The sequence below is a fragment of the Prionailurus bengalensis genome, chromosome E1, assembly GCF_016509475.1.
Source record: "Prionailurus bengalensis isolate Pbe53 chromosome E1, Fcat_Pben_1.1_paternal_pri, whole genome shotgun sequence".
Taxonomy (NCBI): domain Eukaryota; kingdom Metazoa; phylum Chordata; class Mammalia; order Carnivora; family Felidae; genus Prionailurus; species Prionailurus bengalensis.
Window position 1 is genome coordinate 54,357,709 of NC_057347.1, and position 13,278 is coordinate 54,370,986.

Consider the following 13,278-nt stretch of genomic DNA (forward strand, 5'->3'; position numbering starts at 1 on the left):
CCATTTTTTAATTGGGTTGTTTTTTTGCTCTTGAGCTGTATGAATTCGTTATGTATTTTGGATATTAACCCTTTATCAGGTATATGGTTTACAAATATATTTTTCCCATTCCATAGGTTGTTTCTCACTTTGTTGATAGTTTCCCATCAGCTGTGCAGAAACTCTTTAGTTTGACATAGTCCCACTTGCTTCCTTTTTATTTTGTTGCTTGTGCTTTAGGTATCATATCCAAAACATCATTACCAAAACCCATGTGAAGGAGCTTTATTCCCATGCTTTCTTCTAGGAGCTGCATGGTTCCAGACCTTACATTTAAATCTTTAATCCATTTTGAGTTAACTTTTGTGAGAGCTGTAAAAAAAAGAATCCAGTTTTATTCTTTTACATGTGAATATCTAATTATCCCAGCACCATTTGCTAAAGAGACTGCTTTTTCTCCATTGCATATTCTTGGTTCCCTTGTCAAGCATTAGTTGACCATATATGTTTGGGTTTATTTCTGGGCTCTCTGTTCTGTTCCATTGGTCTATTTGTCTGTCTATATGTTGGTACCATACTGTTTTGATGACTATAGCTTTATAATATAGCTTGAAATCAGGAAGTGTGATGCCTCCTGCTTTGTTCTTCTTTCTCAGGATTGCTTTGGGTACTCAGGGTCTATTGTGGCTCCACATAAGTTTTAGGAGTTTTTTTTTCCCTACTACTGTAAGAAATCCCATTAGAATCTTGATAGGGATTGCCTTGAATCTATAGACAGCTGGTTCTTGGCAAGGTGAATGATTTCTGTTAGATCCTGAACATTTTTGATATTATATTATGAGTCTCTTGACCCTATTTAATCTCTCTTCTTATCTTTTTATCTTATTTCTAGTTTTTAAACAAAGGAAAAATGTGGAGGGCCTTTATATGGCTATAGTGATTAGGACAATATGGTAATGAACACAGATAAGTAAGTAGCCCAATTAAACAGAATAGAGCACCCATAACCAGACCTGTTTTTACCTGGACACCTGATATAACTCAGGTAAATGGGGGAAGAAGGAAAACTGATAAATATGTTGGAATATGTGGTTATCCATATGGAGAAAAAGGACAATGCTTCCCACTTCAAATCATAGAAGAAAAAAAAGCCCGATCCCAGTTGGATCAAGGACTTAAAATGTGAACTGCAAAAATTTTAGACTGTTAAGAAAAAATATAGGAGGTTATTTTTATAACCTTGGGATAAGAAACATTTCTAAATTATGGTACCAAAAGCACAAACCATAATAATTTTGATGAATTCAAATACACTAAAATTCAGAACTATATTTATGAAAAGACTTCAGAATGAAAAGACAAGCCACAAATTATGTGAGCACATATGAAAAATGTATAATTGATAAAATTTTACCAAACAAGAGTATGATTCCAACAAGTCCTATAATCCAGTAAGGAAAAGAGAGCTAACGTAAGAACGGTAGGCAAAACTTGAACAGAAGGGGAAATGGAATAGAAAGTGAAAAGGTTCTCAACATGATGGCAGCCAGAGAAACTTAAATTAAAACCACAAGAAGGTTGGGCATGGCAGCCTCCTCCGTGACTTCTTCTTGCCCACAAAGAATGTGCCTGGAACACATCCTCACCGGGAGATAGGATCCCACACGGACTGTGCTGGGTTTATTGACTTTTGCGGAAATCCCTTTCAGGTTCACTGAATGCTACTTTGTTCTGCTTGAGTGCTAGAGTCAGTGGCCCTCAGGAGCACCCCAGTTTCCTATATTTCAGACCTCACTGGGAAGGAGTCTGGATTCTTGTGCAAGACAACTGGGGTGCATGCGACCACACTGCCCATGCTGGCTGTAGAGTGGACGCACCAGCTGTAGGAACAGATGCACAGCCTGGCTCCCTCTCTCTCTCCTTGTGCTGTAAGTAAACCCTGCTCCCCTTGAGCCTGGTGTGCATGTTGTCTGTTCTCAGTGACCTCGAATCCTGCACTGACCTTTTTCCTGGGTCACGCTTACCTGCCTTTTGACCTTGGCTGCACAGTCTGGCCATCCTATAAATTGTGAAATGAAAACTATTTCAAAATGGCAAAACCCCAAAACTAAAATGTCTGACCAACCAAGTAGTCACACAGAGGCAGAGCAATGGGGGTTCTCAGCCATTGCTGATGGGAGCATTAACTGGGGCAGTTAATGGGGTTGGAAAAATCATTTGGCATTGTCTAGTGTGGTTGAGCATGCACAAACCCTAAAACCCAGCAATTCCATCCCTAAGCATCTACCTTAGTGAACTTATTTCACATATATATTAGGTGACCTGTATAAAAATGTTCACAGCGGCACTGGCTGTGGAAAAGCCCCAAATGGGCAACAACTCAAAGCCATCAACAGAAAAATGGATAAATAAGATGTAATATATCTTATCTTCTTCTCTAATCTGAAGGGCTGTATGTCTGGGCAGCATATCAAAAGGCACAAAGGACTGAAGCATCTCTTAGTTGGGGTCCCCACAAAGGGGGAGGATACCCTGAGGACAGCACTGAGCACGGTCAGGAGTGGGGGCACTTTCAGAAAGACCAGGAACTCCAGAAAGTGGACGCTGCTAAACAGGGGCCTGCGGGGAACATGGTGACAGACGGTGAGCTGCTTCCTCAAGACGAGGCCCCAGGTCTCTCCTTTCTACCCCACTCCAAGTCTCTCTGATCAAAGATCCAGTAGACCTAATAACCCACATTTGGGCTAGACTTGGATATCTGGATATACTCACCCCTAGCCTCTCAGCTCAACAGCTGACTTTGGGGGTTAGGTGGGTGATACTGAGAGGAGATAGAGGGTTTCCCCGGGGCAGGACCTGGCTTTCAGAAAGAGCTTCTTTACCCTAAGCCCCACCCCTTCTCCTGCCATCAACACTCCCAGGAACCCAGCTCAGATTGGGGTTGTTTTTGGTGATTTCTCAGAGGTCAGAGATCATTTAGGAACCAATCCTCAAGTGAATGCCTTGGCATCTTCACATCTGATCCTGGAGCCTCCTCTGCTGAAAACCTTCAGTGGCTCCCCATCTCTCAGAAGACGCAGCCCACCCCCCCCCTCAAAGCTTGCCTGGCCTGTCCACATCTACCTGACTCCCCAGCTTCCTGCCCCACTGGCCTCAGTCACAGTGCTCACCTGCCCTGAGCTTTGCTTTTGCTCAGCCCTTCCACTTTCTCTCCCTCACCTGCCTGAGGCTCTTACCCAAGAGGCTGTCCCTGTCCCCTGTCACCCCATCCTCTGAACTCTTACCCTTTCTTCTCCATGACACTTATTACAAACCAGTATTATTTATTTCTTTATTTTCTGAAACCAACTGTGAGAACACAAAGCTCGTGTTTTGTTGATTGCTCTATCCCCATAATCTAGAAATAAGTCTTCGCTATATAGGCTCTTGGTGAATATTTGGTGAGCGAGTGAAGAAAGGAAGGAATGTTGAGTTGAGAGGCTGCCTTGAGGGTTCTCAGCAGGGGGAGGTCACCCAAAAGCGGGCCCTCGCTTTGGGATCCCTTGACCAACTAGTCTGTGCCTGGCACCAATTTCTGCTGGCAAGTTAGGGGTCCTGTGGAATGTTTCCCGCGTGCTGCCCAGCCAATCACCAGGCACATCTACATTATACACACATTTTTGTATGTGTGATATATTTCATTACATGTTTTCAAGGTTTTTTGTTTTGTTTTGTTTTGTTTTGTTTTGCTTTGCTTACAAGTTTTTGGCAATAAAGTGAGAAGAGAAATAAAGTTTGGGGGCAGAAGTTCCTCCTTCTCTAGTCTGAACAGTGATGTCTCTGGACAGGATATCGATGGGCAAGGAGGGCTGTAGGCCATCGTCATCAGGCTGACTGTGTTTCCCACAAATTGCCCACTGAGGCCTGTTCACCCAGAGGACGGCACTGAGCATAATCAGAAGCAGGGGCACCTTCAGGAATATGAGGAGCAGGAAGTGGACGCGGTCAGGCAGGGACCTGTAGGAGGAACACAGTGACTGGCAGGAGTTTCCTCCTCCACAGGAGGCCCAGGCTCTGCCTCTTCCCCACCTGCTATTGTGCTCAGGTCCCATTGCCTCAAAAGTCAGTATCAATGTCCAAGCTGGTTGGTATCAGGGCCAGACAGCCCCATGCTGAGGGCCACAGACTCCTGTCCTTCAGCTCAAGAGTTGACCTTGAGCGTCAGGATGCAGCAGACGCAAGAGGATGCAGTGGTGAAGAATGGAGAGGAAGGGAGACCCCCGGAAACAGCTTTCTTTCAACACTCACAGGAACTCAGCTCCTTCTGGCCCCGACTTCAAGGATGAAATGCCCCCTTTGAGTGAATTCCTCGCTCAAATTCATCTTGACTCACCTTCAATACTGTCCATCATGGGAGCAGCTCTTCTGCTGAAACTGTTCAACAACATCAAGCCCCAGGAGTGACCCCCCACCCCCCAAGTTCAGCTCATTGCAATCCTCTCACACCCTCGGTCCCAGTACTTAGCACCACCTCAGCTCCTCACCATTGTTGTGTCCCCTCCCCCACACTGGGCTTTTGTTTAAACTCTCTACCTTCCCAACCCCTTGCCAGGCTTGCAGCCTGAGGGGTTGGCTGATGCCTGCCCCTCTCCACTGATGCACTGGGCCCCTCTTGCAAACCCTGTTGGCACCCTGGTTCATGTGCTCTTTGCCTGCTTGAGCTCTGGGCAGCTGTGGGTAGTCTTGGACCCGCCAGTGGTTTCCCACTTCCAACTCGCCCATCTCTTTGCCTGAGGGCTCTCTCTAGCTATAGGAGTGTGTGGTTGCTGAGCAGAATAGGCTAGAAGTGCCACAGAATCCATGGTCCCAAGAGTGACCCTCTCTCTGCCTGCAATATTCTTTCTCCAGATTCTTGCTTGGTTGGTTTTCCTGCTTCCTTCAGGTCTCTGCTCAAATGTCTCTTCATTTGAGAGGCCTTCCTTCGTTACTCTAAGAAAATAGCAAAGCCCGCCATCTTCCTCCACCATGAGAATAGGTGTATGTGGATCACTACCTCAGCTTCTTCACCACTCAGTGGGAGAGTTCTGAGGAATGTCCTATGTCCTATGTGGTATCTCCCAGGGCACCCAGTGGGACAGAGCCCAGTTACTAGTGTGATAGCTCCTTTGTCAAAGTTACACTTTGCTGGTTTTTTCCACTTCCCAGCTCCCTCACTATACTTCCTGGGATCACCTCTCCATAAATGAATTGCACGTAAGTCCTTGTCTCAAGATCTGATTTTGAAGAAACTCAGACTGAAACAGTCTCTTGGTTATTTGTTTTCAATGAATCTTGATTCCTTTCATCATGTCCCATAATATTCCCACATGCCCCATCACCCTATCCTTGACACCTGCTTAATTCTCCTCCGTAGGAATTATTATTAACGGACATCTTTCTTCCATCTATCTATCTATCTATCCATCCATCCATCTGTCATCTATCCATCCATCCATCATCCATCCATCCATCAACTATCCGTATCATCTAATTGTCTATCTTTCTATCCATCTACCCATTGTCTAAATCCACCCATTTGAATAGGACTTCCTTGAGAGCACAGGCTTGCCTGTTTGTTCTCTGTCATATTCCTAGCATTTACATCAGTTCCTGGCACATAACAAGCAAATTAAATGCTTGTTGAATAAGTGAATAGTTGAGGAAACTTGCATCTAGGAAGCCCCTCCCTAGGGAAGGAGCCAGGCAGTGGTAAAGGACACTGGGACACACGCATGTTACCTTGGTGTTGGCTGGATCTGTGCTCACTACCAGGGACGTTGGAGGTCCCAATGTCACAGAGCTCTTGCTGCTGGAGGCTATCGTGAAGGCTGATGGTGAAAAACAGAGGCCCAGTGCCCGGTGCATGATTCTCCCTAGCTAGGCACCTGTCACCTGCAGGGTTCTGAGTTCACAAAGCAGGGGGAACTCAGGGAAGGGACTGGGTTGGATGTTCCGGGACCACTGTCTCCCCTTTGCCAGACCCAGACCTGGCCAGAGCATGGCGTATCCTCACCCCACGCTATCCCAATCTGCTCTGTAGATGGACAGGTTATAAACCAGGACCAGAGAGCCATCGCCTTCCCCATGAAGCATTTAAGTGTCCCTCATCTCACTGGAAACAGGAGTGTTTGAAAGTTGGCACAAAAGTGAGACCTCAGGTGCCCCCTCTCCAGCCAGTGCAGCCATCCTGCCTGGTCCCCCTTTGCAGAACACCGGAGAGGTCGATTCAAGGAAGGTTGAAGGTGAAGACACGCAGTCTTGTGAGGAGAGGAGGGCGGCAGGAGCCCCTTGGGCCTGATAGAATCACATGTCACAGGACCCTCTGCAGCGACACCAGCCTCACTCAAGGCCCACAAATATTGTCAGGACCTGGGGCAACAGCAGGGGCTTTGGATGTCACACTCACACTGTCCCTCACACCCTCACTTGCACACATACTCTCTCACACATGCATGCACACACGTGTTCTTTCACACACACACACACACACACACACTCCCACCCACCCATATTTCCCACACACTCACACCCACACAGCGCGCCCACTGAGTCTCTAAGGCACAAACACTGGGGCTAGCTCTTTTCTCCCGAGCTGAGATTTCTTCAGGTGCTCTGCAGGCATTAATTAGCTCAGATCCCTTCTTCAGGGGCACCGGAGGAAAGTAGGGTCTTACCTGGGGGAAACAAACACTTGAACCTGGAAAAAGAGGTCAGGCAGGAAGCCATTGAGTCCTTCTTCCCGCAGTATTGTCGCGATCCCACATCTGTATTTCCCTGCATCATCTGTAGTGAGGTTCTCCAAGGTCACTGTGAAGGTGAGGTCTGCAGAATGGTCCACGATGGACACACGGCCACTCCGCACCTCTCCCTCAGACCCTCTGGTCTCCACCATCTGGTTCCAGAGTAGCAAGCATGGTTGTCGGCACCAGTATTTGGTAAATGCCTTGTATTTCTCCTCATACCAGCACTGCACGCTCAGGGATCCCCCCTCAGTGCCTGTCACAGTGCTGGGGCCACTCAGAGATGAGAAGCCTGAAAAAGACCATCGGTGCTTTCTTCACCTGAAGAGCCTCGACTGGAGGGGCCTTGAGGGTCAGATCCCCTGGAAACCCAGAGGTCACCCTAAGGCTCAAGGAGGGAGGGGTCAGGAACTGAGAAGTATGGGTTGTAGGTGGACACAAGGGGGAGGCCTCTGAAGCTCCCTGGTGTGAGATTCTGAGACACAGAGAGCCTGTGTGGGCTCAGCCAACTTAGAAGTGGAGGGAGAGGAAGATTTTGGGTGCCCTCAGATAGGTTCTGGGTCCCCAGACCTGTCAGTACCTAGAGGAAATGGCTGTGTCCATCAATTACCAAGAACTGAATGAAGTCACTGAGTATATTCTGAATAAACAGATGGATGGATGGATGGATGGACAGATGGAATAGAAAACAGGAAGCAAGAATGGGAACAAAGGAAGTCTAGATGAAGCACAGTATTGAGAGCTAGAAGGAAGCCTTCAGCTTCTGGCTATGTCCCCTTCCCAAATGATCACCTGTAAGTCCCAAGCTTATAATCCCTGCTTGTATAGGTGGGACCTCCTGTTCATATGTCTGGGTCATGCTGGAGATGGGAGTCGGCCAGGGGTAGAAAGAGACCATCAGGAAGGGGTTCATTTGGGCTCTGATTCAAGGACATTCACACTCGATGTCCTTCCTGGGACAGAAACCTGTGGCAACACTTGCCATCACCTGACATCTTTAGGGACTCCCTGCTGCACACTGCTCCCTTCCCCACCCCTCGGCAGCCACCCACCAGCCTTGCCATGCCCTGGGCCTCATCTCTAGCTCTTCTGCCAAACCCAAGGTTTTGACATTGTCCTCCCTCCCCCAGTCACCCAGGAAGCTCCAGTATGAAGTGATTAGGACCCAGCCCCCTAAACCCTGTGCTTCCTTCCTGGAGAGCCATGCCGGTCCCAGGCACCCGAGGAGTCCTCATTACGCCAAGGAACAGCTATTGTCTGATCTGTTCTCTTTTTATTATTAAAAAAAAGGTTTTTATGTTTATTTTATTTTTGAGAAAGAGAGAGACAGAGCAGAAGCAGGAGAGGGGCAGACACAGAATCCGAAGCAGGCTCCAGGCTCTGAGCTGTCAGCACAGAGCCCCGACACGGGGCTCGAACCCACAAACCATGAGTTCATGACCTGAGTTGAAATCGACACTTAACTGACTGAGCCACCCAGGCACCCCCATTAAAAAAATTTTTTTAGGGGCGCCTGGGTGGCGCAGTCGGTAAGCGTCCGACTTCAGCCAGGTCACGATCTCGCGGTCCGTGAGTTCGAGCCCCGCGTCGGGCTCTGGGCTGATGGCTCAGAGCCTGGAGCCTGTTTCCGATTCTGTGACTCCCTCTCTCGCTGCCCCTCCCCCGTTCATGCTCTGTCTCTCTCTGTCCCAAAAATAAATAAATGTTGAAAAAAAAAAATTAAAAAAAAAATTTTTTTTAAACAAAAATAAATAAATACAGAAAATCTCCTAAGTATTATTGAAATAAGTAGGAAAAGAGAACCTTGAATTTCTGGAGGCCACCCTTGAGACTTTAGTTTGGCTTACCAGAATTCAAGAATGAGGCTTTTTTCCCTGAACTCTATATAATCTAAATGCCAGAGTGATAAACCAAAATGATCCTAATCAGTATGTACTAGTTGAGACTCAGCATAATTTTTTTTTCATCTGGCTGATCACATCAATAAAGGGGGAGGGGTGGGACTGTGTCTTTTCATGCTTGAGGATCACAGGGTCACTATGCAGGACACACATGCTTGATACAGGCCATTTCAGATTTATCTTAGTAAATGTAACAAATTACTTTTAGATCCTGAAATTTGTAATAAAATTACTTTATCTTGACTACCAAAACTGGATGTTTAGAATGTGCATTAGTTTTTAAATTTATTATTATTATCATTATTATTATTTTAAAGTTTATTTATTGAGAGAGAGACCAAGCAGGGGAAGGGCAGAAAGAGAGAGAGAGGCGGAGAGGGAGAGAGAGAGAATCCCTAGCAGGTTTTGAGCTTTCAACACGGAGCCCAACATGGGGGCTTGAACCCATGAACTGTGAGATCATGACCTGAGCTGAAATCAAGAGTCCGTCATTTAACTGACTGAACCACCCAGGTGCCCCTAAATTTTTTAAATTAAATAATGTCTGTAAAACAATATTATTTAAAAGTTAGTCAAGTTTTAAAAGTCTAAAGTGTGTTTTTCTGTTCAGCTTTATCATGCAGAGTATCTTTATGTTCTGAGTTTTAGTGTCCTATTTTGGGAGTGATATTTATATTAAGGCTTTTATTTGTTGTTTATTTATTTTGAGACACAGGGAAAGAGCACGAGTGGGGGAGGGGAAGGGAGAGAGAGAGAGAGAGAGAGAGAGAGAGAGAGAGAGAATACCAAGCAGGCTCCATGCTATCCGCACAGAGCCTGACTCAGGACTCAATCTCACGGGAGTGATATTTTTAAGGGTTTTGGTGCACCTTGATTAATACAGCTAGAGGTGGGGAAATGGGATTAATGAAATAAAGATTTTTCCTCCTTGGGCTCTGACGGTTAGCGCTGACATCAGATTACTCTGATTTCTAATTGCTACATTTGTGTTTTCACAGGATCAGAGCAAACTGGTGAGTTGTCTTGTTTCTTTCCCCTTTTATAATAAAATATTGTCCTTCCAGTGTTCAAAAACAAAAAAGAGAGAGAGAAACATCGTTTATGGGAACTCTCAGACAAGGATGGACAAGTCCCCAGCAGTGTCACCATCCAGCAGCTCACAGTGCAGGGCCCCTGGGGCCAGTCCAGACCTGTTGGAGGCACAGAACCCCCCATGGGGGGTGCGTCAGCACCTGGGATACATGAACAGCTATTCACAAGGAGGCTTATGTAGTAAGTGACCATTGTATTATTTTTAAAAAGTGATGACCTTGAATATAAGTGTTATAAGAAGAGCAGTGATCTTGGCAATAAACATATTCTCTTTGAACCTTGGTTGCCTTGCATGAATTGGTCTAGGGTAAATTATTTGCCTGTCTCTGCATCATGGTCTCTTGTTTTCATAGGATTGCAATAAAAATTGGATCAGATTATGGGGAAAACCGGGTGAACACATCATTTAGCCCAATTAGTATTAGTTCTTTGCTCCCCTCGCCCTGGCCTGGTGCATAAGACAGTATTCCTGGGGTGTCTGGGTGGTTCAGTCTGTTGAGGGTCCAACTCTTGATCTCAGCTCAGGTCTTAATCTCAGACTTGTAAATTCAAACCTCACACCCAGCATGGAGCCTACTTAAAAAAAAAAAAAGACAGGGGGTGTCTGGGTGGCTCAGTTGGTGAAGTGTCCAGCTCTTGATTTCAGCTCAGGTCATGATCTCACGGTTTGTGGGTTCGAGCCCCATGTCAGGTCCTGCACTGGCAGCATGAAGCCTGTTTGGGATTCTGTCTCCCTCTCTCTCTGCCTTTCCTCCACGTCCGTTCTCTCTCTCTCTCTCAAAAATAAATAAATAAATAAACATTTTTTAAAAAAAACAGCCTGCTTCATTTTCAAAATGGTGGTCATCAGGATTAAAGTAGCCAATTTCTTTAGGGCTCGGTACGTGCTCACCTGTGGGAAGCATCTTACCATCAACTCCTCTTCCTCTTCGTCTGGGTGAGGTTTTTCCGAGCTCACCCCCTCCTCTCTTTGCTTGTGTCTTCATCTCTTCCCTTCCCCATAACCAACCTTGCCCCACACTATTGTCACCCAGACCTGCCCAGCCCCGCTCACCTGGGACAGAGAGCAGCAGCAGAGCCGATGGCAGCCATATGGCCCCGTCCCTCTGGTGTCTCTCCTGCTGCAGCTGGAACCCCTCACCCAGGGGCCGCTCACCCTGTCCCCCCTCTTCTGCATTTCTTGGCATTTCTCTGCTTCCTTCTTCAGCCTCTTGGTTCTGTTCTCAGGACTGGTCAGAAAATGGGGGAAGCGAGGGGCTCAGGGCATCACGTGACCAGTCGATTACTTGCTAAAGTTTTCCTCAGAAACATTTGAATGCACAGTTCTGGTTTCTGCTTCCTGTGAGGATAACACCCTTACCATGACTCCACCACAGCCAACACACTCGCCTGCCACAACAGGGAAGGGCTCAGCTGACTTCCTTCTAGATTTTCCGAGCAAGCCCTTCCCTCTACGAATAGCAAATGTCCTGTGGCTGGCGTGGCTGGCGGGTACAGGCATGACGAAGCCTCCTCTGGACAAGACCAGCCGTTTGCAGGGCCCAGTGCAAAATGAAAACACCTTTGTCCTAGAATCACCAACCATTTCGAGCCGGCAGGACAACAGAGCATTAAATCAAGCCCTTCTCAGTGGGGCACGGTGTGACCACAGAGGGGCCCCCCGTGAAGCTGGCCTCGTCTCCTGCTCTTGGTGGGGTGGAGTGTGAGGCTGGGGCCACCTTTGGTGTGGGCTCTCCTCTTGTCAGTCCCCAACTCTTGGTCTGGCCTCACCAGACCCCAGAGGCCTTGAATGGGCTCCTGCCTTGATCGCATGCTCCCGACCAGCCCCCTTCGCTCTGGCACCGAGCTATCCTCAAGCCTCCCCTTTAACCTGGTTAAATGAGCCGCCAAGCTTCCCACGGACAGAAAAGTTTTCAATATCTCAAACGGCAACTCGAGTGCACCTGGCCGGCATTATGCCCCATGACAGGAAACAGCCAGGGAGGACTTAGCAAGGCAGATACCAATTTGGAAAGTCTTATCCACGAACCCAGACTCACGTAAATGGAAAAGTCTAAAATTCTGGGATCCTATTGACAAGCATCTCTTAACTGGCTGTTTCAGTAAATAAAGAAACAGCCTGCTGGTTCGTTTCTTGCTGCAGAGGGAGATCTCATGTATTCTGAGGTTTTGTGCGTGTGCGTGCACGGATGCGTGTGTGTGTGTGTGTGTGTGCGCGCGGGCACACACCTCCCCCTCCCGACGTGTTCAACGATGACACAGAACAGACAGAGCTAGGGAGGGAGGAGTTTGCCAGAAGCAGAAGAATTTTCAATTTGTGAACTTCCATTTACTCGGGCTCCGCGGCTCCCGCTCAGACCCTTGGGGGTGGGGGTGGGGTGGCTATGCGACCTCCTGTGTCCTTTCCTTTGCCAGGAGGGCAAAACTCTCCTCCCGGAGAGAAGAACATGGTTGTTGTCATTGCATGCCTCCTGTCCTTCGTCACCTCGATGGGGGGGTGGTCAACCAAAAGCCACCCTGACTTTGGACACATCATAAAAAGACCATTCCTTTCCTCACTAGTCCTTGTGACATTTTGTCTGCAAGTTTTCATTTTCTTTCCAACATGCCCTTAAAGAAAATTGTTCCTCCCCAGGTGGGATTTGTGAAATGCCCTGGAAAGTTCCATGTTGCTATTTATTCGCTGTGCAACCTTAGGCGAGCCACATGATTGCTCTCAGCCCAGGATTCAAACTCACCCCCTCCTTCCCAGCTCACACAGCCTGGATGCAGCTGGCAGCAGGGAGGCATGTGTGTGCAAATGTGTGCATCTCTCTTTTGGCCTCCGGAAGTGGCTCTGTCTGCAATTGGTCTGGGCCGTTCAGACAGGGTGCTTAGGGACAGGCCTGTCCTTTCTGTGACTGTCATCTGCCTGTGAGAGGCCAGTCTTCCTCCACTGCCCTCTTGACACCAGCGGCCCTTTAAGGGCAGAGCCTCGGAGCCGCTCACGGCTCTGGGAACTAAGGGAAGAGTCGCCTGCTCTTTAGTCTTCCTGCAAGAGCCTCAGTGGGGCGAGGCAGACTCAGGGGGCACTGCTTACCACTTCTCCCTTGGGAGGCAGTGCCTGAGTCTGTGAAGGGGACAGTTCAGAGCTACAGACTTTCCCAGAAAGGCACACTTGGTATCCTCATCCTGGACAAGCTACCTGCTGTGCACAGGACTGTATCAGTTAGCTTTTTCTAGGTGATGCTGCTGTAACAAAACTCCCAAATCTCAGAATGCTGGAGCCATGAAGGCCATTCTCTCACTCGTCTTACATGTCTGTAGTGGGCCCCATTTGCTTGGGGACCCAGCCTGAAGGAGCAGCCCTTGTCTGTGGCAGGAAGAGGGAAGCAATAGAGTGGCTCCTACAGGAGCCACTCAGAGAGGTACATGCCTCTTAGGCTCCTCCTTCATGGACCACAGCACGTCACATGGCCATGCCTGATGTTAACAGGATGGAGTCACACAATCCCATCCAGAGGGAGGAGGCAGGAATAGCAAACCTACTACCAGAGGCTTCTATGAGC

At 47.8% G+C, this 13,278-nt stretch overlaps 1 protein-coding gene across 1 annotated transcript; it reads right to left on the reverse strand.

The window, feature by feature from the left end:
* Window positions 1-1,349: 1,349 nt before the first annotated feature.
* Window positions 1,350-10,961, reverse strand: CD300H (CD300H molecule). Its single transcript, XM_043585181.1, has 3 exons — window positions 10,785-10,961; window positions 6,672-7,029; window positions 1,350-3,975 (listed from the first exon to the last, which is right to left on the reverse strand). The coding sequence occupies exons 1-3, from the start codon at window positions 10,915-10,917 to the stop codon at window positions 3,714-3,716; spliced, it is 753 nt and encodes a 250-aa protein (XP_043441116.1). The 5' UTR covers window positions 10,918-10,961; the 3' UTR covers window positions 1,350-3,713.
* Window positions 10,962-13,278: the final 2,317 nt, after the last annotated feature.

What these genes read in the sequence shown, in the direction of transcription:
- CD300H (XM_043585181.1), bottom strand. Translation starts at nt 10,917, where the DNA reads ATGCCAAGAAATGCAGAAGAGGGGGGACAGGGTGAGCGGCCCCTGGGT. An exon ending in GCTGCTGCTCTCTGTCCCAG is followed by an intron (nt 7,030 to 10,784) that starts GTGAGCGGGGCT and finishes GGTCTTTTTCAG; the next exon opens with GCTTCTCATCTCTGAGTGGC. An exon ending in CAAGTGTTTGTTTCCCCCAG is followed by an intron (nt 3,976 to 6,671) that starts GTAAGACCCTAC and finishes TTCCTCCTACAG; the next exon opens with GTCCCTGCCTGACCGCGTCC.